This window comes from Adiantum capillus-veneris, chromosome 15 (genome assembly GCF_014529385.1).
Source record: "Adiantum capillus-veneris isolate H3 chromosome 15, ASM1452938v2, whole genome shotgun sequence".
In the NCBI taxonomy this organism is placed as follows: Eukaryota; Viridiplantae; Streptophyta; class Polypodiopsida; order Polypodiales; family Pteridaceae; genus Adiantum; species Adiantum capillus-veneris.
This window is the reverse complement of record NC_140945.1, coordinates 33777643-33800166: the sequence shown is the minus strand read 5'-3', so window position 1 is coordinate 33800166 and position 22524 is coordinate 33777643. Positions and strand designations below refer to the sequence as shown.

Here is a 22524-nt window from a genome sequence, read left to right as displayed (position 1 = left end):
TTTCAAGCGATCCATACTTGTGCATAAAAAATGCACCATGCGCAAACAAGATATGTTGTTCACATGAGTAAATGATCCACATTATTTTATAATAACAATCCCTTGTAATAAATACACCACGTAAAATGACTTACCATGTAATGTGTGATGTTATTTTCACCCCAAGAAAGGGTGAAGACCTTGGTAAAATCCGCCACGGATTCTTTAAATGATTGGCATTGTTCTTTTGTTGTGTTGTTAAGGCCCACAATAGCCTAACAAGCCTGCTTCTCCCCTCCCAAGAAATTGAAGAAATGTGAAAAGGCTATTAAACGGTGGATGGAAGCGGCTTATAGGATCGTAAGGGTACAAATGGCCATCCACCCAAATGTCAACATTGGTCTCACAAGCGGTGCGACGTTCCTGTGATGACGTGGGTAAGCGAATATGTATGCTTTTGGTGTGTAGAGTACGTGGTGGTGGAAGCAAACCATTTGTGATGTTCGTGAGCACCATGGAAGCTGTTGCGTGAGAAAGAAAATGATGAAAAGATAGAGGGGGAAGGGTAGGGAGGTTGAGGAAGATGGGAGGAGAGAAGAAGGGAGGGGGGGAAGGGAGAGATTGGGAAGGAGGAGGAAGGTAGGGGCAAGGAGGGAGAGAAGAGGGAGAGAGGAGGGAGGAGGGAGGAGGAGGAGAGAACAAAATGTTTTTTACTTTTTGGGGGAAAAGATTTTTGAAAAAATGGACTTTCTAAGCTTGCGGGTTAAAAAATGGGTCAAAAAATGATTTTTGGATATGTATATATGTTGGGAGGGAGTTTTAAGTAAAAAACAAGTAAAAATGATTTTTTTTAAAAAAAGACAAATTTCGACTCTTAGTGACCCACATTTTTGCTGATGTGGACACACCCCTATGTTTCCTTCACATTAAAAAGAGCTAGAGAGAGAAAGTAACCTCTTAGGTCCACATCCTACATTTGTCTAAAAAACAGGCTAGAAAAGCCTACTCAAAACTACCTTCTTCAATGCCCTTGCCCCCTAAACCCCACACAACATTAGCCTTAATCCCTAAAAATTAGGATTCCTTACAAGGCCCATGCAAGGTTCATTTTCTCCTAATGATTCTAAGTGTTGCAGCTCTCTCAAGTAGCATGATCTTGTTTGCATTGATTTGAAGGGGAGTGCACCCCAAAAACCGTGACAATATCTTCAAGGCAAATATTGGCAACTTGGGATCTTCAAAATACTGCATGTGAAAAGCACAGAAGGTGGCACTATCCAATCTAAGCATGTAGTGCATGAGAGAGGAGGCATCCCTTCTTTAAATGCCCTCTATTGCTTTCCCTCTCGAGCCTTTAGCTCTCCCAAGAAAATTGTCTTTGTCAAGGAGTTCAATCAAGAAATAATGAGTAATTAAAACAAACTTGAAAAAAAAGGAAGGTTTTAGGAAGGGAGATTAAGGTGAAATTGAATCTACCTTTTGCAACTCATCCTTGGCAATGACTTTTTCTTGAAGGAGATTGCATGATCCAGTCATCTCTCTAATGTCAATGTCCTTTTCGACTTCCTTTAGATTAAAGCCTCTCCCAAAATATTGGATGCCAAGCTCAACAAGTCCCTTCTCAAAATCCTCATCTTTGGTCAACAAGTGTGAAAAACTCCTCTTTTGAATCTTCTTCTGTGTCAATGAACTCGTTGGAGACCTCAGGAGATTCAAAAATGGTTGCAATACAGTAGTCCTCCCTGATATTAAGCAGACTTTCAATATGATGGAGATGGATATAATCTTTTCCATTGATATAGAAGTAGGGAAGGTTTGGAATAGTAAGCGAGGCCTCAAACACCTCTACCTCCTCTATGGGCTCATCAATGACAATACTAGCTCTAAATTGAGCCACATCAAAATTTGAACTCTCTTGAAACTCTCCTGCTCCTCAGCTACAACATCATTTTCCTCTTGTTCTAGAATTCACTTTTCTCAAGCTGCAAGAATGTGGAGACATTTGTATTTGTTCCCTCTTTGTATGTATCTTTCCCTTCATCACCTTTGCCTTGCATATCAACTTTAAGGAACAAAAACAAAAGAAAGGCAACTTCTTTTGGAAAAAAGTTGCAAGGCTTTGAATATACATGACAAGAAATGGTTGGTGGAAAAATAAATAAAGTCTTCTTAGAAAATATTCCTAGTCTCCTTGTTACTTTTCCTTTCTCAATTGAGTTGGTTGTAAATTCATCTAGATGACAATAAGTCTTGCCATCCAACACCAAGCACTTACCCTCAATTGCCTCTTCAAACTATTTGAATTCCTCTGACAAAAAGTCCTTCAATTTATCTAGCATAACTACAAGATCAAACAAAGGATTAAATATTGCATATGTGTTGATGTATACTTCCATGTCACCACCATCCATGATAGCAACCAAGAGCTTCTCAGTTGGGCTCTCCTCTAAAATCTCTTCACGACCTTCACTCATGATTTGGTTGTTTGCAAAAATGTTTAGGGCAAGGAAGCAAGACCCGAACGGAGCGAAGGGGGCACGACCAAGATCCTGCTAAACCCTCCTTTTGCATCGCGTGCAAAGGGTTTAGGGCGTGTTAGCCAAATCCGAACGGAGTGATAGAGGCACGAGGCAGACTCTGTTAGCTATGGCTATCATGTCGTGTAGGTGGTTAAGAGCATGGCAATAAAACCCTAACAGAGCGATAGTAGTATGATGCAAACTTTGCAAGCACCCAGTATCGTGTCGTGCAATACCAACATGAATGATCGATGGATAAGGAGGGAGGGCAGTGAAATCGAGTTGACGTAAGAGAGTTAAGAGTGCTTTGAAAATGTTAGAGGGTGGTGTATAAAGGTAACGTTAGGGCATGGATAAAGGAGAGTGCTTTGAAGAGGTTAAGCTTAATGTTTTTCACATCATGCAGCCCAAACGAGTAATAAAGCAACAAAAAAGATGGGGTCAAACTTATAAAGGGGTCCAAAAATGACCATTATTGACATGTGTCACTCATGCACACATGCCACGTGGCATAATTCTAACGGATAATGTAGGGATGGTCGGATGTATAAAAGGCTCATGTCACGTATTCATTTTTCACCTCTCCCAAATATTTAGTTCGCGTCGTTTTGTCCCTCCATCATCCTCCGCCATCGCTTCTTTCATCTTCCGCCTATTACATTTTTCTCATCTACCCGTAAAACGCGATATTGAAGAGTTAGAAGCTTTGAGATCACCCCCTTTTGCATGCTTTGTGTTATCTCATCTTATTTGCTCGAGGGACGGGATAGCGAGTAGTTTCAACCTTTGGAAATACCTACTATCACATTCTGTGGGATTTTCTCTCGAATTGACTACTTTATTCTCAGCTACCCGCACGACACAATGATGAGATGTTCTAGACTTTTGGAGCACCTCTTATCGCGTCTTGTGGTATTTTTTTCACCTTCCCGCATGGCACAATAGCGAGTTGTTCCAGACTTTGGTAATACCTCTTATCGCGTTGTTTGGATATTGTTGAAGCATGTGATCTTTTCATTACGAGTTGATAGCGTGTTTTTTGGAGAGTCTCTTGTCCCTCCTATATCACTTTTTGACTATCAAACGGCAAGGACAAAGAAAACTGCAAGAAAAGTATACCAAGCTCCAAATAATTTAGAGAAAGATGATGATAACAACCAAGAAGAATTAGTCAATCCAAAGGTTGGAAAGAAAGAAGGGAAACTACCTACAAAACCTCGCCAGAGACATACTACTAGGAAGAGAATGAATTATCATATCAAATCTCTAAGGGAGATAAGGAAAGCACAGAAGTCTACTTGTCATCTTATTCCAAGGCTACCCTTCATGAGAGTTTTCAAAAAGATATCAGATAGAATTGTGAGCGTGATGAAAATCAAAACTTTTGTTTTAGTAAGGTGGCAATCTCAAGACTTGATGTGCCTTCAAGAGGCTACCGAGGATTTCCTAATAGACTTTATGAATGATAGCTACATTGTAGCTGCATTTTCTCACAGGGTCACACTGATGAGCAAAGATTTTGTGCTTGTGTCAAGGCTGAGGTACAAGTTTGATAAGGCTCTTGAGCCTATTCCTAGTGAGGATCTTAGGGCCTTTCAAATTTTAAATATCCCCCCTTCCACGCAGCAGAAGAACTCAGTGGTTTTCATTGAAGATGTTACACATCAATATGAGACAAGAAAGGTCCAAGATATCAAAGCAGACAAGGAGGTTGAGAGGAAGCAAGACATGATGTCAGATTTTGCTGTCCTTATAGAACAAGCAGAAATTTTAAGAGCATCCAACTCTCTCCTTTATGAAAAAGTCACATGCCAAATGGTAGTGGATGTCTCCATGTGGGGGGATGATGAGGTGAACTATGTCATATTCCCTCAAGACACAAGTATTCTTGTAAACCCCAACATCGAGCTTGGTGATACTGTGCTCTTTATATGTCTCAAGTATGTGTTTCCCCTTTGCTAATTATTAGTGCATGTGCGCCTACAAGGGCCTCAACGGGAGAATGAAAAATTCATAGTATCAAATAGAATTAGTTTTTTTTTACTTACAGTAAGAATGCAGTGTGGGATGTTCGTCCAAGTCTAACACCATATCCTTGGCCATGTAAACATGTTGAATCTTAGCTAGCCAGCCATTGTCGAGTACTTTGAAAGAAAAAACACGACCATTACAATGGTTTTTTACTTTATCGTGTTTGGTTCTCTTCACTATGTGTGAAGGAAGCATTGTTACCCAGTCATTCACACGAAAAGACATGGGTTGCCAAAGAACATCGTCTCTAACATTATGAAAGCCACAAGAAGATATGTTATGTGAAGGGCGACATGCAGAAGACGCCATGGAAACTCAGAGATTAGAGAAGAAGAAAGAAAATACAGAGACAAAAAGACCTAAACCTCTCACAAAATAGAGGGAAAGGGAAAAAGGTATACGTTTGAAAAAAGTAGGTGATTTGTCATTAATAGCCTTGTTTTTAGAGCCTTGTGACATAGATGTCATATTTTTTGACAATGATTTTGTGGGCCGCAAATTTAATGAGCTTACTCGTTGAAAGCACCTAAATATAGTAGTTTCAGTCTTATGATGAGGACATTTCGCCGCTCTCCGTCAAAATAGGACCACCAAAACCCAAGATAGAGGAGACAAGAGTGCCATACTTTTGTATACATGCCAAATGACTATTGGACTATTCCTTAATCCTTAGATTAGCAAAGAACCCTTTTCTAGCCATTTTTGGCTCTAATGAGTGTGTTGGGTGGTACTCACTTTCATTATCTTCACTTTATTAATCTATAGGATTGTTAAAATTTTGTTTATTTTCCTATAAAAATTTGTCACTAGTGTAAGGGTCTTGGTCATACGTTAACTGCAAGAGCCTTAGGGAATTGATATCCTAGGGTATCAATGTCACTCTGTGGGCATCGATTGTAAGCACATAGCTATGTTAGAAAAGCTCAATTAAAAATTCTTTGGTTGCCTTGTGCAACCCATTGCACTTCTGACCTACCTTAAATTCAAGTTGGCTTGTTTGTAGTACTCGCAAACAGCTCTCTCAATAGGTAGTTTAAGGATAGTGAGTGACATATGCCTCTAGAGTTTACAGAGCTCAAGTAGAATGTTGTGATTGTGCTCATAACTTTCACTCTACCTAGAAGCACATAAATTTGCTTGCAACACGTGAAGAAGATGGCTACCCGGTGTGAGCGGGATGGAAACACACAGAACGCCTCTATAACAACCCAACACACACTCTTGGGAAGATACAAGCACACACTATGGGGCACCACTCGCCTTACGCAACCCACCTGGCCGAGACAGGGAATACACCGATGGAGCGAGAGGAGAGAGACTACCCATTTACCCACTCCACACAGACACACACACACACACACACACCCAAAAAAATCAGCTTAAAAGAGGATAATTTCTGATGTTTAGATACAATTGATCTTGGGCCAACACCAATGGGGCAAATAGCTCACACAATATGGGTAAAATAAGCTAGATACAATCACAAACTGGAGCAGAATCTTCGCTCATAGGAGAAAATTACACAGCCAAAATAGAAAAAAACAATGAGTAATTTGGCAAAATGGATAGCTCCATCGCATCCGGAACAGCCCAAAACCCCAGTCTACAATGTCAAAGTGCTCAAATCGGACCTCGCATGAACAGTTTACGGCCAAAACAGGCTCCAAAAACCCTAAAAACACACCTGCGGATGTTCCTCCTATTCTCTCCATGTTTTTTCTGGTCTTCTCTCTTTTTTTTCAGTTCCCACACTTAGCTTTATTACTTGGGCACCCTTGGCCTTTTAGTTGACCTCAAACGAACCCCGAACAGGCCAAAAATTGACCTCGCAGTGCATAGTTGTCACCCTTTTGCATCATCCGCACACCTAGCACTCAACTTTTTCGAATAATGCATCCCTCCACCACGTGAAGTGGTCCCAAAAGATGGTCCTCATGATGATCTTTTTGTATAATTATCACAAGACAACACCCACGTTGTGTCCGTACTTATCCACGTGCAAGTATTGACCCCATTCGACCTCATGACGCCACTAGATGCCATCTGACGCACCTACTTACCTCATGTCGTCGGCCCGCGGATAGCTTCCTTGAGAAGTTTTATGCGCTACCAACTTCGCATTATTATAGAAAAACCACACTGGTACTGGTGATAGTGAAAATCGATGCACTATGTACATGTTGTCCTACCTGTACACATATGGGCCCCACGTAACCTCCTGGCTTTGGAAAATGGGCAATCCTTTATTCGATGCACCATGCATGTGTATGTACATATGTGCAATCCCTTGCTCCAAAAAACTCCTGACACCAGGTTGCAAGTACACTTTCCTCATTGTGTGCTTCACACAAGCCATGAAAAGCCCAAATTTCATAGAGAAAATCAAAAGGAGACAATTGAGCAATATGAGGGGAAAAGTGCAAAAGGTGGTTATGAGAGGGGAGGACCAAGGTCTCATCAACAATGGCTTCTACATAAAAGAGATGTTATATATGCGCGTAGACCATCATCATTATAAACTGTGGGATATTGGATATTCAAAAGGTGACGATTGCATTTATTAGTCTCATTGATTATGGGAGATGATTTGCCTTGGGAACTAAGTGTGCACCACCCTCATGAAAGATACATAGCATCATCGTGCACGTTAAGTTGGTTGGGCGTGCTTGGCAATGCTATTCTCAATAAGTATGCCAATTGTGGTGCCCTTATAAAATCATAAAAAATTCTTGATGAGATTGCTTTCCAAAATGTTATCTCTTGGAACCCGTTTGTCATAAGATATGCCCAACATGGCTGTGGCGACCTTTATCCTATTTTCATTGCATGTGAAGGGAAGGCCTCTTTCTAGATGAAATCATTTATGCATGCACCTTGAGGGCCCGCGGCCTTATGCCAGATGCTGACATGGGTGAGATAATCCACGATGAGATTCTAGTCATGGACTATTGGAGATGTCCAATGCTTTGGTTGATATGTCCTTTATCCAAATGCAAGCACCTATGCTTGCACCTTGAAAGCATGTGACCTTATGCACAACACCTTCAAAGGCTAAGATAATTCACGTTGAGGTTGCTAATTAAGGGATGTTGGAGAAATATTGTGTGCTTCTCAATGCTTTGGTCAATATTTGTGCCAAATATGGTGCCAATACAAAAGTACAAAAAGTTAATCATGAACTTTCTATGAAAAATGCCTTCACTTGGAGAACATTGATTGCAATATGTGGTAAGAAAGCTTTGGGTTGTTCTAATTAGATATGAAGTGACGGGTTTTAATTTCCATAAGAAGTCTCTTGGAATATTCTTAAAATAAGATATAGTTCATATGCCATCAAAATAGTTCTTGATGATGCTCAAAGATCCAATATAAGTGAATCCATAGAGCCGCCAATGGTTTACGCTTGAAACATTGTGTACAAAGAGGTTTTACCTTCAAGACAAAAAAGAAATCATGTAATTTTCTCCTATTGTTTCAATTCAAACCCAATATACATGATTGTCTATGGTTTTTCTCAATAGAGGCTATCAACAAAATGAGAAATCCATCTATAGTTCAATATCTATAGCTGGGATGAGCACCACACTTTGTTACAGGTAATGCTTCATAGTTGATAATAATAAGATGATGCTAATGATAGAACGATGATGAATCCTAATTTCATTACTAGATCAACCATTGTGGAGAGGACCTGTAACGTTATTTGTTCTTGTGCCAAAGAATTCTTTGCCATAAAGCATGTCCATGGTATGAACAAAGATAGATCACCCAAAAGGTGGTTTGATAAAGAATGTCTAGTTGCTCAAAAGTCCTTGATAAATCTAGATGCAACTATAGACAAAGACAACGAAGAGAAGAACATGGGAAGTCAAGCATCGATTTTTTCAAGTCCAAGAAAAGGCACACGCATGTGGAAGATTTTGGAGAAACTTGAGGCCTCGGCAGGTTGAGAGTTTTGGTAAATTGATTTTTGTGGATATGTACATACATTGTAGGCAACTATATGAGCAACCAAATGCTAGAAAGATGCCATTTTATGGTTCACTCCCATGTATGACGTCTTTTTTTTACTATTGAGGATGTCTGCGACGGGCTTGAAATGTTGGCCACTTGCATTGAAGTGGGAGATCTTCAAGGTATCAAACCAAAAATGATTAAATGGACGGGAGATTTTATACATGAGTGGATGTGGGATATGTTCAACCTTGCACTTCAACATGGTATGCCTTGTGATTGGAGCGCTAATTGGGTCAATCCTTTGCACAAAGGAGGGGATGTATAGAATGTAAATAACTACCGGACTATAATGATTGGGTCTCTTATGGAAACGTAGTTTGGGTACATATGGAGATAAAATTGAGTTATTAAGTTGAATAGAATGGAAATCATTAATAACTCTCACTCCTTCCACCACATCCCTAGGTACCACCACGTCTACAAGGCCTTGATAAGCTTCGACACGAAGTTCCTTTTGATGTCGACTTTTATTTTCCCAATTTTATACTTTTATTTCTTCTTCTTTTTTCATAGCAATGACTTTTTATTTTCCGGTTTTTTTCCCTCACTTTTGATAGGAAGGTTGTCATGAGGTCGGGAGAGAAGAAGAAGAAAAAGAAGAAGAAGGGACGAGGACAAGAAGGCGGCATATGAATCAAGAAGGAGAGACAACGAGCAAGTTAAACAAATTGCAATGTGAGAGCAAGAGCAAGAGAGCTTACCCAGAAGAAGGTTGAGTTGAGAGGGGAAACATAACCTGCAAAAAAAAAGCTACTCTTCTTGCCGACAATACTGGTAAAACATACTTGCATTAACGCAAATGCATAAAATTGTTATTAACGGGTAAAACCTACGTGCAAATTCATAAAATTGTTATTAACTCTCACTCTCTCTCTCTCTCTCTCTCTCTCTCTCTCTCTCTCTCTCTTTCCCCTTCCTTCTCTACTCCCACCCGGGTTAGTGTTTGGGAAAAATGTGTCTTAGCTTAATATCATGTTGTTTCTTATTTCAAAAATGCCGATTGAGGGAAAGCAATAAAGGAGTAATTCCACCCCAAAATAGAGAGAAATAATGTTAAAAAAAGAAAAACCTATTTTTTAAATATTTCCTTTTTGCAAATTCAAGAAAAGAATTTTTTTGTGTGTGGGAAAATGGTTTCTCCCGAACACTCCCCAAACCAAAATGAAAGCTCTCTTTTTCTCTATCTAGTAGCGTTGCAGAACTCTCTCTCATGAAAGCTATCTTTTTCTCTCTCTCTAGTAGCGTTGCTCTCTTTTTCTCTCTCATGAAAATAAAGAGACCTTGGCGTTAATAATAAAACCTAGCGTTATTAATATCTTTCTAGCTTGATTGACGCAACCCCGCCAGACGCAGCCCTGGCTTGATTGACATAGCCCAAACCTAGTTTTAATAATACCTTTCTGGTTTGATTGACGCAACCCCGCCAGCCGTAGCCTTGGCGATTTGGGGTTGTGGTCATGGGCGCTAGCTTTGATGCTCGGGGGGGAGGTGTACTTGATAGTCATGTGAATATCACGTGAGTGCAATAATAGGGATTATTAAATTTCATTTTTTCTCACATTTTCACGTACAGAAGGTTACCATAGCATTTATGGCCCCCACAATATAGTAGAGAATAACCTAAAACATAGTGCAACATCTACATCCCATAAACTTAACACAGTTTTAGCTCGTTACCAGCAAGCATTAAAGAACACTGACTCGCTTTTACTGGCATCCAGAACATTACTGACATAAGTATCATTAAAAAGAGCATCCAAACCCACCCATAGCTAGTAGTCCAAAGAAATAAAGAAACATGTACACCTTTTGTAGTACCCATGATGATTTAGCATCTTCACCCCCTCTAACTTCAACTTCATATCCGTCACAAGTCTCTAAACAATATGTACCTGTACTATTGGAGAAATTTATACTTGGGATTCCAACTTGATCATAGAAAACAACTTTAGCCTGTAAATCCTCATCCATATCACTACTTTAGAAGCTCTCATGCTCACTTTTTCCATCATACAATTTGAAACTAGCATAGCTACTTTCAACTATGCCCATGTCTTCAATATCCGATAATTTGTTGTCCCTCAAATCACTCAAATTTAGAATTCTAGCTGGGTCCATAACGCTATAGAAGCACTCGGTTTTTCCCTTGAATCATCTTCACATTGTCTTTTTTGTTGGATGTAAGTTGTTCGATCTCAAGATCTAGTACCGCAAAGCATGCATGGATCAAATCGTTTGCAAATTCACTCCACTGCTGGAAAGAACACTCTGTTATCTCTTGATACACTTCTTTGAAATTTGAACCCACAAGTTGTCTAAAAGCAAAAATCATTTGGTCATCGGGTACACCTCGGCTTGTCATCTCTGCTTTGTAGCATGAAATGTGACCTTCTGGATCATACCCGTAAAAAGCATTCGGTTCTTCATACACAACATCTAGTTCTATGTCAACAGCTTCCTCTATGCTCTTTTAGTGTGCTTTCTTAGTTTCCACATCCTGTCGATACCCTTGTACCAACTCTAGCATCTTTTCATAGTATGGAGTCACAATCATCCCATATTGTTGAGTTTACATCTTGATTGTTGTCACCTAGTTTCAGTTCTTCTCATCTCTCAATCTCACCCCGGCTCGTTTCACGCTAAGATCACCAAGGATGTCGGGAGATGGGTTCGAAAGGTGAGTTGGTAAGGCATGGGGCCTCGAGATATAATAGGTGTGTGTGAGAGAGAACAACATACAAAATTGACAACCACTTTCTTAATGTAGATGAAGCTTAAAAACTTGAACCGGGTAGTATAAACCCGTTTGCCAAGGCGGTGCCGTTGATGGCACCATTACTAGAATCAAGTGAAAATTAGGGAGTTTAACCTCCTTACAACGAGTTAACCCGCGTTAACACAGCTGTGAAAAGAGAAAAAGCTTCATGAATCCACGAAGAAGAAGGTAAGAAGCGTTTGATGGTGTGGAGACCTTGATTGAAGCCTCCATTCTTCAGTAAAACGCCCCTTCCTCTCTTTCAGAGTCATAGTCTTCTGCAAAAAGAATCTTCTATGTCCCTCTTCGCTACCTTAATTGTCAAGAGCTCTCTCTTCCTCCCTCTTGCTCAAGGAAAAAAAACACTATGATCTGTGCCAAAATTTGTGCCCTTAAGGGCATGTGTAGCTACCGCTTTTTTCGGTCCAGCCTTCTATTTTTAACTTGAGTTTGCATCTGTCTAGTAGCTTGCCACTATTCTTGGCTTAAGTTTCACTTCAAGGCTTGAAAGAGCTCCCCCCCCCCCCCCCCCCCCCCCCCCAACTATCACGGCGTCGTGACAAGGGTGAAACACCCCCTCTCCTCAATAAAAAGAGTGCACCCTTGTTGGGCCACGAGAACAACCACCATGTCAGCACCTTGTAAAGCTGTTGTTTGACAAGATCGATAGCTTCTCGTAGCCTACAACGACATTAGAGCCTCCAAGTAGACCATCGACCACCTTGCGCGCAACCACACGCATGGCCCGCCACCAAACGCCATGGCCAAGAGCGGCCAAGATCTCCTCATGTCCCACTTGATGCTTTTGAATGGGTTTTGCTCAATATATCTATTGTGATGCCATGAACACGCATTCCCCATGTGGGTTATTCTGATGCCACATGGCACCCAATGGCTCATGCCCCCCCCCCCCCCCCCCCCCCCAAAACCTCACAAATTACCCCAAGAAACTCAAATAAGAAAATTATTTTCTTACACGCCTTTAACCTCCTACAGTTTAATGCCCATGCACCTGATGACTGAGCCGTCAAGACGTGATGATAATTAATCTTCTCGACTTTAAGCTGCCTAGCCTTTGTCTCTTTTTGACCTTACAAGACCCTCCAACCAAAGTAGCAAAAATCAACAAAATCCACGTGGCATCATCCAATGAGTAACCGCCACCGACTTTCATCTTCAATATATTGCTGACACGGACTCCCATTGACGAGCTGCAAAAATTCCTATGGCCTCCACACGTTGTATTGTTTCCATGCAAACCTTGGTGAGGCTGCAAAAACCTCAGATGGCCCCTGGTGAAACTTCAACTAGCAATATCTTGGTAGCCAGAACTTTGATTGCCGATCTAAAAAGACTGAGGCTCTCCACAAGATGAACACTTTAGGCCCATGCATTTGCTTCATCTTTGATCCTTCATCTGCAATTGTTCAACTCGTTATAGATCTGCAACCATTCAAACTTCAATATGTCATAACTTCCTCACCATAGGTCCAGCTGACGAGCTGTAAAGGCAGACCTACGGAGCTCTTTGATAACTGTAGTTCTAGTCCATAAACTCCCATTTGCACTCACTTCAAACATAGCCACTTTTAGCTTTATGAGACCATAATCACGTGCACATTGCAAACCTGAAAGATATAACTGGAAATTGGGTGCCCATATCCTCTCCCAATGCGTCTTTGCCTCTCTATGTCTTTAGATATGCTCTGCAAACTTTGCCTACATAGATGCCACCTTTATGTTTCAAGAGATCCAGAGACTTTTGTTAAGAAAGAGAAGAAATCCTTCAGTTGCTATGGGGAGTGGAGTGGAGCAAATTGCGCGATGCTGGAGATGCAGATGGATTCAGAGATTTAGAGACTTTTGGTAAGAAAGAGAAGAAAGCCTTCACCTTCTATGAGGAGTGGAGTGGAGCAGACTGCACGATGCTGGAGATGAGGATGGATTCAGCGACGCACAATCAAAAAATAGAGAGCTATATAAAGCCGATGCATGCACGCAGTCCGTAAGGGATGGGCTCAAGGCACCGGCCATGCTGAGATGCCACACTTTTATTTGATGGTGCAAAAGGGAAAGTTGGGCTTGAGGCTATGTCAAAGGGACGACCTCACCAGCCCCCGACCAACATTGCACTACCATGGCCAACTGCAAAAAGCTTGCGGGTGACATAATGTGGTAGGCGTTGAATTTTGGCATACAACAACATTTTGGTAGCGGCTCAGCAAATCAATAAAATCCTAGTGTGACACCAGAACATGTCTGATTGTTACATGGGCCTCATCTCTGAGTGTGTCTCTTTCAAAGTTCACACCACACTCACCTCAAGACTAAGTAACACCCATATTTAAGGGGGGGGGGGGGGGGGGGGGGGGGGGGGGGGGGGGGGGGGGGGGGGGCAATGGGATCAAAGGCGGAGAAGCTCACGCGCGAAAGCAAAGGAGACCGCAGCCGCAACAGTCAATTCAAAAACTAAACCTAGACGAGCACTAAACCTGGACAACCTGGAAAATGCGTGTTAACTTATAATATAATGTTGTAAAAACGGTTGTGGGTACAAAATGTATGCGCGGATGAGGTGGTTAGCCTATGTGTCCCTAAACTCGGACGGCCAGGTCTCGGGTTCAAATCGTCCTGCCGTGCCTCGTTTTTCCCGTTGGCCATGTTTACTATGCCTCGCCTTTTTGACGGCGCGCCTCGAGATCCACCCTACAACCCCGATCGTTGATCCCATTACTCCACCCCTCATTTAATATGGGTGTCACTTACTCACTCATGCAGTGCTTCTGTTCTAAACTAAAACTAGGCTGCGACTCCTGCCATCTCCTGCATAACCATAAATTGTCGCGCTTGAGGTTGATGAATGACAGCGAAGGCAAGGAAGAGCGTCCTCGTAGCCTCACAAGTCTGGTCGGGCTTGGCACGAACTTTGGACCATCCACTGCTTGGTATGATTCAAAGCAATAAATCATCCCAATCGAGAAAGTCAACTGTCTCGTAAGAAAATGCAACTATCTAACCGCCATACTAGAAACAATTGAAGCAACCTTTGCTTGTCAAATTGGCATATTGTAATTTTTTGCATGATCAATTTAAAGCTCTAAACCTTAAGTGCATAAACATTTTTCCCACGAGCCACGCCCTAGCAAAAAAATTCAAGCTGCAAACTCTCATATGGAGAATAATTGATGCGTGTCAGTTGCTTGAAGTGAAAAGAGCCGTCCATGACAAACATATTTGGACCCTTCAAAAAATTCAACAACGGGCCTTGCCACACTAATAGTTGCCATGTATCCGTGGCCCCCTGGATCAAGGGCTATCTCCTTGAGATATTGAAGCATTGCCGAGTGGCTTTGCTTTTGCATCAGAAGTTAATCGCTTGGAAAATCCTATGCATTATGAAATCATTCATAAAGCTAAAAAAAATTGTATGATGAAAATAGGAAATCTTAAACCTGACCATCGTACTCAGTCTAGGTTCTTTGGCCGATATGTTGCATGAGGAGAAGCCGTGCTTCTTTCGACTTTGACTGTGGTCTACAAACCTATCTTTTTTCTTTGCTAACAATGTACTTCGCAAAATTATAGTCCGTAGGCGTCACGATTTTCGAAAAAGAAAAGAAGAGGAGAATCAAGGCAGATTCTCCTCATGCAATCGTGTGGAGAGAGAGAGAGAGAGAGAGAGAGAGACACAGAGAGGAGGCCAATCGCGTGGAGAGAGAGCACAGAAAGTGCTTGAACAACTTTCTGTCGAGGGCGAAGTGGAAAGGTGGGTAATCGTTTCTTTGCTGCTGAAGCGGTTGAGGGCCGCTGCACGAGTGGTTAGGTGGTAGGGCTTTATGTCCATGATTACCCTCACGCGCAGGGTCGAGTGCTCGCTCTTCTGCGTTTTTATAAGGTAAAGGTAATATGGTGACCTTTCAGATGGAAGGGAGGATGGAAATCATAAAGAATCTACGAAATAACGAATAAAATAAAGGAAAGAGCGAGTAGGGAAGTTTGGCAAATATGTAACTATGGTAGTTGTCACTAGCAGCGCTTTTGTTGTGAATGCTTAAATTACACAATTATGGAAAATTTCCATGGTAGCACACATGTTCATTGCTTGCGAGAGCTATTGAGCACATTCACAACAAAACTAAAACTCAGTGCATACCTCGTGAGTATTGTTGACGTGCCTTGCCGTTGTAAATAACCAAACAGTTTTGTTGCTTGCATGCAGATTTATATAGCCTTGCCTGAACCCGTTTGCCATGCACCTGTCTTTGTGAGTTGACTTGTCTAACCGAACTGCAAAATTTGAGGAGATTTACCATCTTCGTGCTTTACCTTGTGCTTGTGACTTATGTGCATAAAATCAATTGCATGCCTTTTCTTGCTACCAGTGGGCTAGATACCTATTTGTGTGTCCATCCAATTTCTTTGATGGCAATTCCGGTGTCCCAACTTGTGTTGCAAGTGTGATGCTATTTCCAATACCAAGGGATTATTTTTGAAAGCTGCAATGCAAAATATTTATTGCCTTACCTCCTTGGCCGCGATCACAATTAGGAAGATTTGTGATAATAACGTATGGGGGGTGCACGGGATGTGCATGTACTGCTACAAAACTTTAGGTTTGGGTCTTTATGACCTTGACAAGCTGGATGCCCGTTGTATTAAGCCAAGGTTTCTCCAATGGCATCGGGCAACAACGTCGCACACACACACACACATACACACATACACACACTGTTGTGGCGCTCTATTCATGACCCCGAAGAAGTGAAAGTTTATCCCCACTGTCGTGCACACTTGTTGAGAGTAACCTCTCTTTATTCGGCGCAGGTAATCACCGGCCTTGTTCTTGCTAAGGGTACCCGCACGTGCGGCTCCTAACTCTCCTCCTCGACTTGTGTGTATCCAAAGAGACATGCGCACGTACCAAGCCCGTAGAGAGAGAGAGAGAGAGAGAGAGAGAGAGAGAGAGAGAGAGAGAGAGAGTACATGCATGCCTCCATAACTCCTCCCTCTGCTAAGATCTGATACTAGTGTAAAAATTGGGCACTACAGCATGAAACTATCCACTTGACCATGCTCCATATAGGCCCTCGGGGTGGGGGGGTGGTGGTGGTGGGGGGGGGGGGGGGGGGTCACTATGCGTAGATTGTGTATATCGCGTGCGTTCAAGGAATATTTTTAAAACTTCTTATCTATGATTTTCAACAAATAAAATACACCCTTTCCCTATTCAATTTGTAGTTTTTTTTCCCAATTTCATTTTAAGTTACCTTTATGTATGTGAAAATGTGAGAAAAATTAAAAATAAATAACCCCTTTTGTTGCACTCACGTGATAGTCACATAATTATTAAGTGACTACCTTGAGTATAGGCCTTGCCTTGCTAATAATAGGGCCCCTTGACTACACATCCCTCCTTGCCCTTGACCTGCCCGATCTTACCCTAGGCGTGGCAAAGAGGTGACATTCCAGATAGGAAGCTCCTCAAGCACTTTTTGTACTTTCTCAAATGCACCACATTTGGCATACATATCGACCAAGACATGATTTCTTTTTCAACAGCCTCTAACTAAAAATATAATCGTGAATTTTTGTACCCATATGAACAGCTTGCGTAGAGCCACATGCCTTCAAGATGCATGCATAGGTGATTGCATCTGGAGGGAGGCCCTCACTTTGCATCTGATGAAAACAACCTAGAGCTTTCTCTTGTTGTGCAAAGCCTGTTATAAGTGCATTCCAAGAGTCCACACTCCGTACAAACAGCTCCTCAGCACTTGTGTAGAGCCACATGCCTTCAAGATGTAAGCATTGTCTTTAGGACAAAAGGATGGGTGACTGAATTTGGAGATATACACTTGCTTTGCATCCACTTGTTGTGCAAGCAAAGGTAACAGAATCTGGGGAGGGCCCTTCTCTAACATTTTCTCAAAACAAGTTAGTGCTTCTTCCCCATGGCCATGTTCACAATAAACTACAAGGAGGGTAGTCGAGGAGAGACTGTATCTTGTACTAAGAGTTTGTCAAATACTTCCTGTGCTTTTATAAGAGCACTAGATTTGGCATACATGTCCAGAAATCCATTTCCAAGCTCATTGACCTTACCCTGCAACCCGTATCTAGTAATTTCAGCATGAATTTTGGCCCCTTCTATTGTTCCCATACTACCGTGCATACATTTAGAAGGGAAGAAAAAATCATTATGTTTGGAGAAAGAAGGTTTCATTCTTGAAGGCCACAAACGCTTCCTCATATCTTCGTACATGACACCCATTTGCCCTTCTATACCTGCAACTACACCATGATGCCCACGGAGGCTCTCTAGAACGTCTAGAGCACGCGGAAGGAACATTATGGCTTGCTCACTTTCGCTCATGCTCTCAAAGACATAGGAAATATTTGTCAAACCAGTTGCAAGATCCACTTTTGGGTGCCCATATCCGTACTACGTTCTCCCAATGCGTCTTTGCCTCTCTATGTCTTTAGATATTGCTCTGCAAACTTTATGTACACAGATGCCCCCTTGATGTTTCAAGTGATTGAGAGACTTTTGGTAAGAAAGAGAAGAAAGACTTCAATTGCTATGAGGAGTGGAGTACAACAGACTGCACGATGTTGGAGATGATGATGGATTTCGTAGCACGCAGTTGTAAAATAGAGAGCTATATAAAGCTAATGCGTGCATGCAGTCCATAAGGGATGGACTCAAGGCACCAGCCATGCTGAGATGCCACAATTTATTTGATGGCGCAAAAGGGAAAGTTGGGCTCGAGGCTATGTCAGAAGGTTGAAAGTTCAGCTATTACTTTAATTTCAAAGGGAATTCTTTATGGAATGTGGTGTAGTGCTGATGAATGTGCATAACCTGTTGCAGACTATTGAATGACTCAGTGACTTTTGGTTCTTGATATCTGGCCTAAAATTTGGTCGAGTAATAATCTTGGTTGATTCGGGCTTTGAAGGGCTTGACCCCAGAGCATATTTTAAGATGAAGTTACAAAACTTAGCATTGCATGCAAGTTTTTTCCATAATTTTTAAAGCTAAAGAAGTACACAAAATGATATGGATTAGTCGACATTTTCTACAGTAAATGGTTAGTATAAAAAAGAAGTTAAAACATATGAAATGACTCTCGCAGGAATATGATGTTAAAAATCCTTGAGATTTTAATATATAGGACAATAGCTAATCTAATAGTTTTTAAGTTTGACATGGATAACAATTGATGGTTTCCTTGAAGCCTGCCATACGTAGCCAAGTCTAACATATCTGTTGTCTTGACTATATGGATGCAAGTGAGAATTCTATCTTGGCTTAAAAAGGTTTAGCATGTTGCAGTCTGACCTTCATAACACTTGGGGACTCAACTAAGATAGTTATGATACCTTTGTATAAGCTCATTTGGAATGATACCTCATTCTTATTATGTTGTACAGTTATGAATCTAAGACTGAGTTGTTTATGTACAAATCTTTGCCTATACATCTTTAGCGAGTTGTCTTTTGAACATCTTGTTCCTTGGTGTGTGTTTATTAAATTTAAAACAGCTACACACACCCCTAAACACCAGGTCCTCCCAGGCAACAGGGTGGATTGAGACACTGGCTTTGAATACTTCTTGTCTATAGGCTTTGATTGATCCACTGTCTATAATTCCATGATAGGTTGACAGGTGTTAGGTGGTCTCTCCTGGACTATAGATTGGATTCCTACTCACGACTATTGTAGTCTTTTGGCTCAATCGGTTTTAAGTAGCAGGTTAATCCAATTCTACTCACCCATGTTTTAATAAACTTTATTTTGATGATTACAGGAACATGCTACCTACTACACATATGAGGACATGGTATATATCATGTAAAGACTATCAATGACAACCATACTTTTTTCAAACTGGTTGACAAAGCATTGAAACTCCTAGAGGAGTAATGTCGTCTTTAAGGACGATATCAGACATTGTGCTACGCTATGTGGACAAAGAGGACTTCTTTATCTCTCCTCTCAAGCATGAGGATGTAATCCTAGGGGCACCATGGTTTGATCGCCTAGGACACTCTGACTTAGCATTTCTCTGCTAAAGACTTTTGTTTAACTCATCTTTTTGATGAGGCAGTAAGCCCATACACAATGGGCCTACTACCAAAACCCATTGTGTATGGCGCCTGGGATAGGGCGGGTACACACACACACACACATACACACACTTGGTCACAACATCTGACCATGATAGCTAGTTCTAGTTACACTAACTCAACCTTTTGGTAATTCTACCCAAACTATATATGTAGATGATACTTTACCCAACACACTTATGGCAGTTACCTAATCCTTTGACACTATTGCTGCATGATTACAAGTAGCCACCTTGAGTTTGAAATTAGTAAATCGAGATTTGAATTCCCGGTTGTTGGCTTACTATGTTGTCTTGGTTAGCATGGTTGAACCTCTAATTGCTCCTCCTAGTATAAATCGATGCGAGGTTTTCATTCAATGTATATTGCCACACTTGTAATTACCTCATAGGGTGATTCTAATTGGGTCCTTGATACCGATTATTACTTACACTTCTATCTTGGTTAGGATGGTTTAATGTGAAACAATTTCTTGAACATACGCTCAGTGGGAGCAATCCGTTAAAAATTTTACCCTTAAAAGAAGTTAAAGGCAAGGTTTCCTTCCCTTGTGGCATAAACCGATTACACTCTAGTTAATGAACTATGTCACGACGGGACTCTCCCTCTTTCACTCACGGTGCTTCACGATGAAACACATCGCGATCTGAGAACCGAGCTTGATGGCGGATGGCTTGGCAGAGACTTTGGGCCATCCAGTGCTTGGTATGATTCTAAGCAATAAATCATCCTACCCTCCTATAGAGAAGGTCATGTGCTAGGAACTTGCATGGTGTGGCCTTACCTGGCATACTCTTTTGGCTGCGACTCCTAACATCTTCATATTCTGAGTGCTTGAGGTTGATGAATGACAGGGTTCAATATGTCTGTTGAATATGACAGGGTCTCTAGTCTTGATCGTGGGTCTTGCGCGATGGTACTGCACAGTTCAGTTTTGGGGGTGAAGAAAGGCAAGGAAGAGCGTCCTCGTAGCCTCACAAGCGCCCAGAGAGTGAGAGAGAGAGAGAGAGTAGAGATTCAGAAAATACTGTCCACCTTTTCTGGCCTCGAGCGTGACAGGATGGTGCACGCACTCATGCGACGTCTTCGCTTGACATGCAGGTCTGCCCAATGATGACTAATAATATAAATGGATGGGGCACCAGATCGAATCAGATGGTGTTGCAGGGTCACGCCAGTTATATAATTTAACACGTACGATAACTACTCTGACACATCCGGCCCTGTAGCCGAATACAACAAACCATCTCTTACTTGCAACAGTTCCGGGTTCAACTCCCGGCAGGGCCCTTTTCATACCTTTTTGGCCAACTCCCAATTATAGCGGGCCAGACTTCCTTCCACGTCACGCAGTCTGTTGAAGTTTTACTACTTGATGATTAAATAGAATCCACGTGGAGGCTCCCTTTCTCACTAGAATAAAATCTCTTCTTTGCACAAGCGATGCTTTTCAGAGCAAAAGAAAAAACATCAGATATTCAAAGCCTACACAACCCTATACGCAAGAGCACCGTGGAGCAGTGAATCGATTGCACCTTGGTCACAAGATAAGAGCACGAGGAGGACGTTGGCACAAGAGGCAAAAAATTGTAGCTCTCTCCCTCGCTCTCGATTGCAACATTAGACCAAACTACGTAGTAGCCATTTTTTTGCAAAGTGTGTTGCAATTCTAGAGTAACATGGGACGAATTGACAGTCTGAGATAGTCTCTCAACATGGGCAATAGGGAAAAGAAGCTCTAGCTTGTTTTTTGTGTGTTTCTCTCTCCACTTCACATGTGCTTGCATCTTGAAAGCATTGGTGTTATGAAAGATGTTGATACACAAAAACAGATTTATGATGAGAGTGTTAGTCAGGAGCTGTTGAACAAAAAATGCAGCTGTTCGCAATAATTCGGTCCACATGTACATATTAGTTTTTGTGTATTTCTAAAAACAAAACTAAGTTTCTTGTACATGATGGGTTCCCTTGGAATGCATTTATTTGCAAGACATGTTGCAAAGATCAAGGCAAAGATGCTCTAGCCTGCATTAACTAGATGCAAAGAGAAGGTCTTGTCCAAATGCATTCACCTATGCTTGCACCTTCACATGGGTGAGAAGAGTCACTTGAGATTGCTAATCATGGGTTGTTGGAGAAAGATGCGATGCTTTGAACGATATGTATGCCCAATATGGTGCCCTCATAAAAAGATAGAAAACCAAATCAAGTCATACTAGGCCAAGCCGTATGTGAAATCGACATCCTTGAACATTGGAAGAAATTTACACCTGGGCTAGGTTTGTCATCAATTGTCCATTCTTAGAATACTCTAAGAGCCATTGTCCATGGAGGGGATTCAAGATGTGTCTGGTGGTGTTGCGCACATACATTACAAGACATGAACTCAAATTTAAGCCTCTTAGTTTTTTGAAAAACGAGCATTATTTGCTCCTCACGCCCCTTGCTACGATGGTTGACCTCTACATAGATGGATTCAAGATGACTCTGGTGGTGGTGCGCACAAACATTACAAGACATGAACTTAAATTGAAGCCTCTTAGTTTTGGAAAAAACGAGCATTGTTTGCTCCTCACGCCCCCTGCTACGACGGTTGACCTCCACAACAGCATGATAGATATGCCAGAAATGACATAGCACCACCTCAAGTAGTAGTATATTCTTGGGCTTATTAGCCTTGTTTGAATTCTTAGCCTCTCAAGCATCCACGTGGGGCTCTCTTTATCACTAAAATAAAATCTCTTCTTTGCACAAGCGATGCTTTTCAGAGCAAAAGAAAAAACATCAGATACTCAAAGCCTACACAACCCTATACGCAAGAGCACCGTGGAGTAGTGAATCGATTGCACCTTGGTCACAAGATAAGAGCACGAGGAGGACGTTGGCACAAGAGGCAAAAAAGTGTAGCTCTCTCCCTCGCTCTCAGTTGCAACATTAGACCAAACTACGTAGTAGCCATTTGTTTGCAAAGTGTGGTGCAATTCTAAAGTAACATGGGACGAATTGACAGTCTGAGATAGTCTCTCAACATGGGCAATAGGGAAAAGAAGCTCTAACTTGTTTTTTGTGTGTTTCTCTCTCCACTTCACATTA

At 41.6% G+C, this 22524-nt stretch overlaps 1 protein-coding gene across 1 annotated transcript; it reads left to right on the top strand.

Moving 5' to 3' along the window:
• The first annotated feature begins 2847 nt into the window (after window positions 1–2847).
• Window positions 2848–4460, top strand: LOC147440506 (uncharacterized). The gene is made up of 2 exons (XM_086483308.1): window positions 2848–2913; window positions 3501–4460. The coding sequence occupies exons 1-2, from the start codon at window positions 2848–2850 to the stop codon at window positions 4458–4460; spliced, it is 1026 nt and encodes a 341-aa protein (XP_086339434.1).
• The last annotated feature ends 18064 nt before the right edge of the window (window positions 4461–22524 follow it).

Bases quoted from the DNA above. Each gene is read 5' to 3' on its own strand.
- LOC147440506 (XM_086483308.1), top strand. From the start codon at position 2,848: ATGGATAAAGGAGAGTGCTTTGAAGAGGTTAAGCTTAATGTTTTTCAC. The intron at 2,914-3,500 runs GTAATAAAGCAA...ATATTGTTGAAG, and splicing joins ACATCATGCAGCCCAAACGA to CATGTGATCTTTTCATTACG.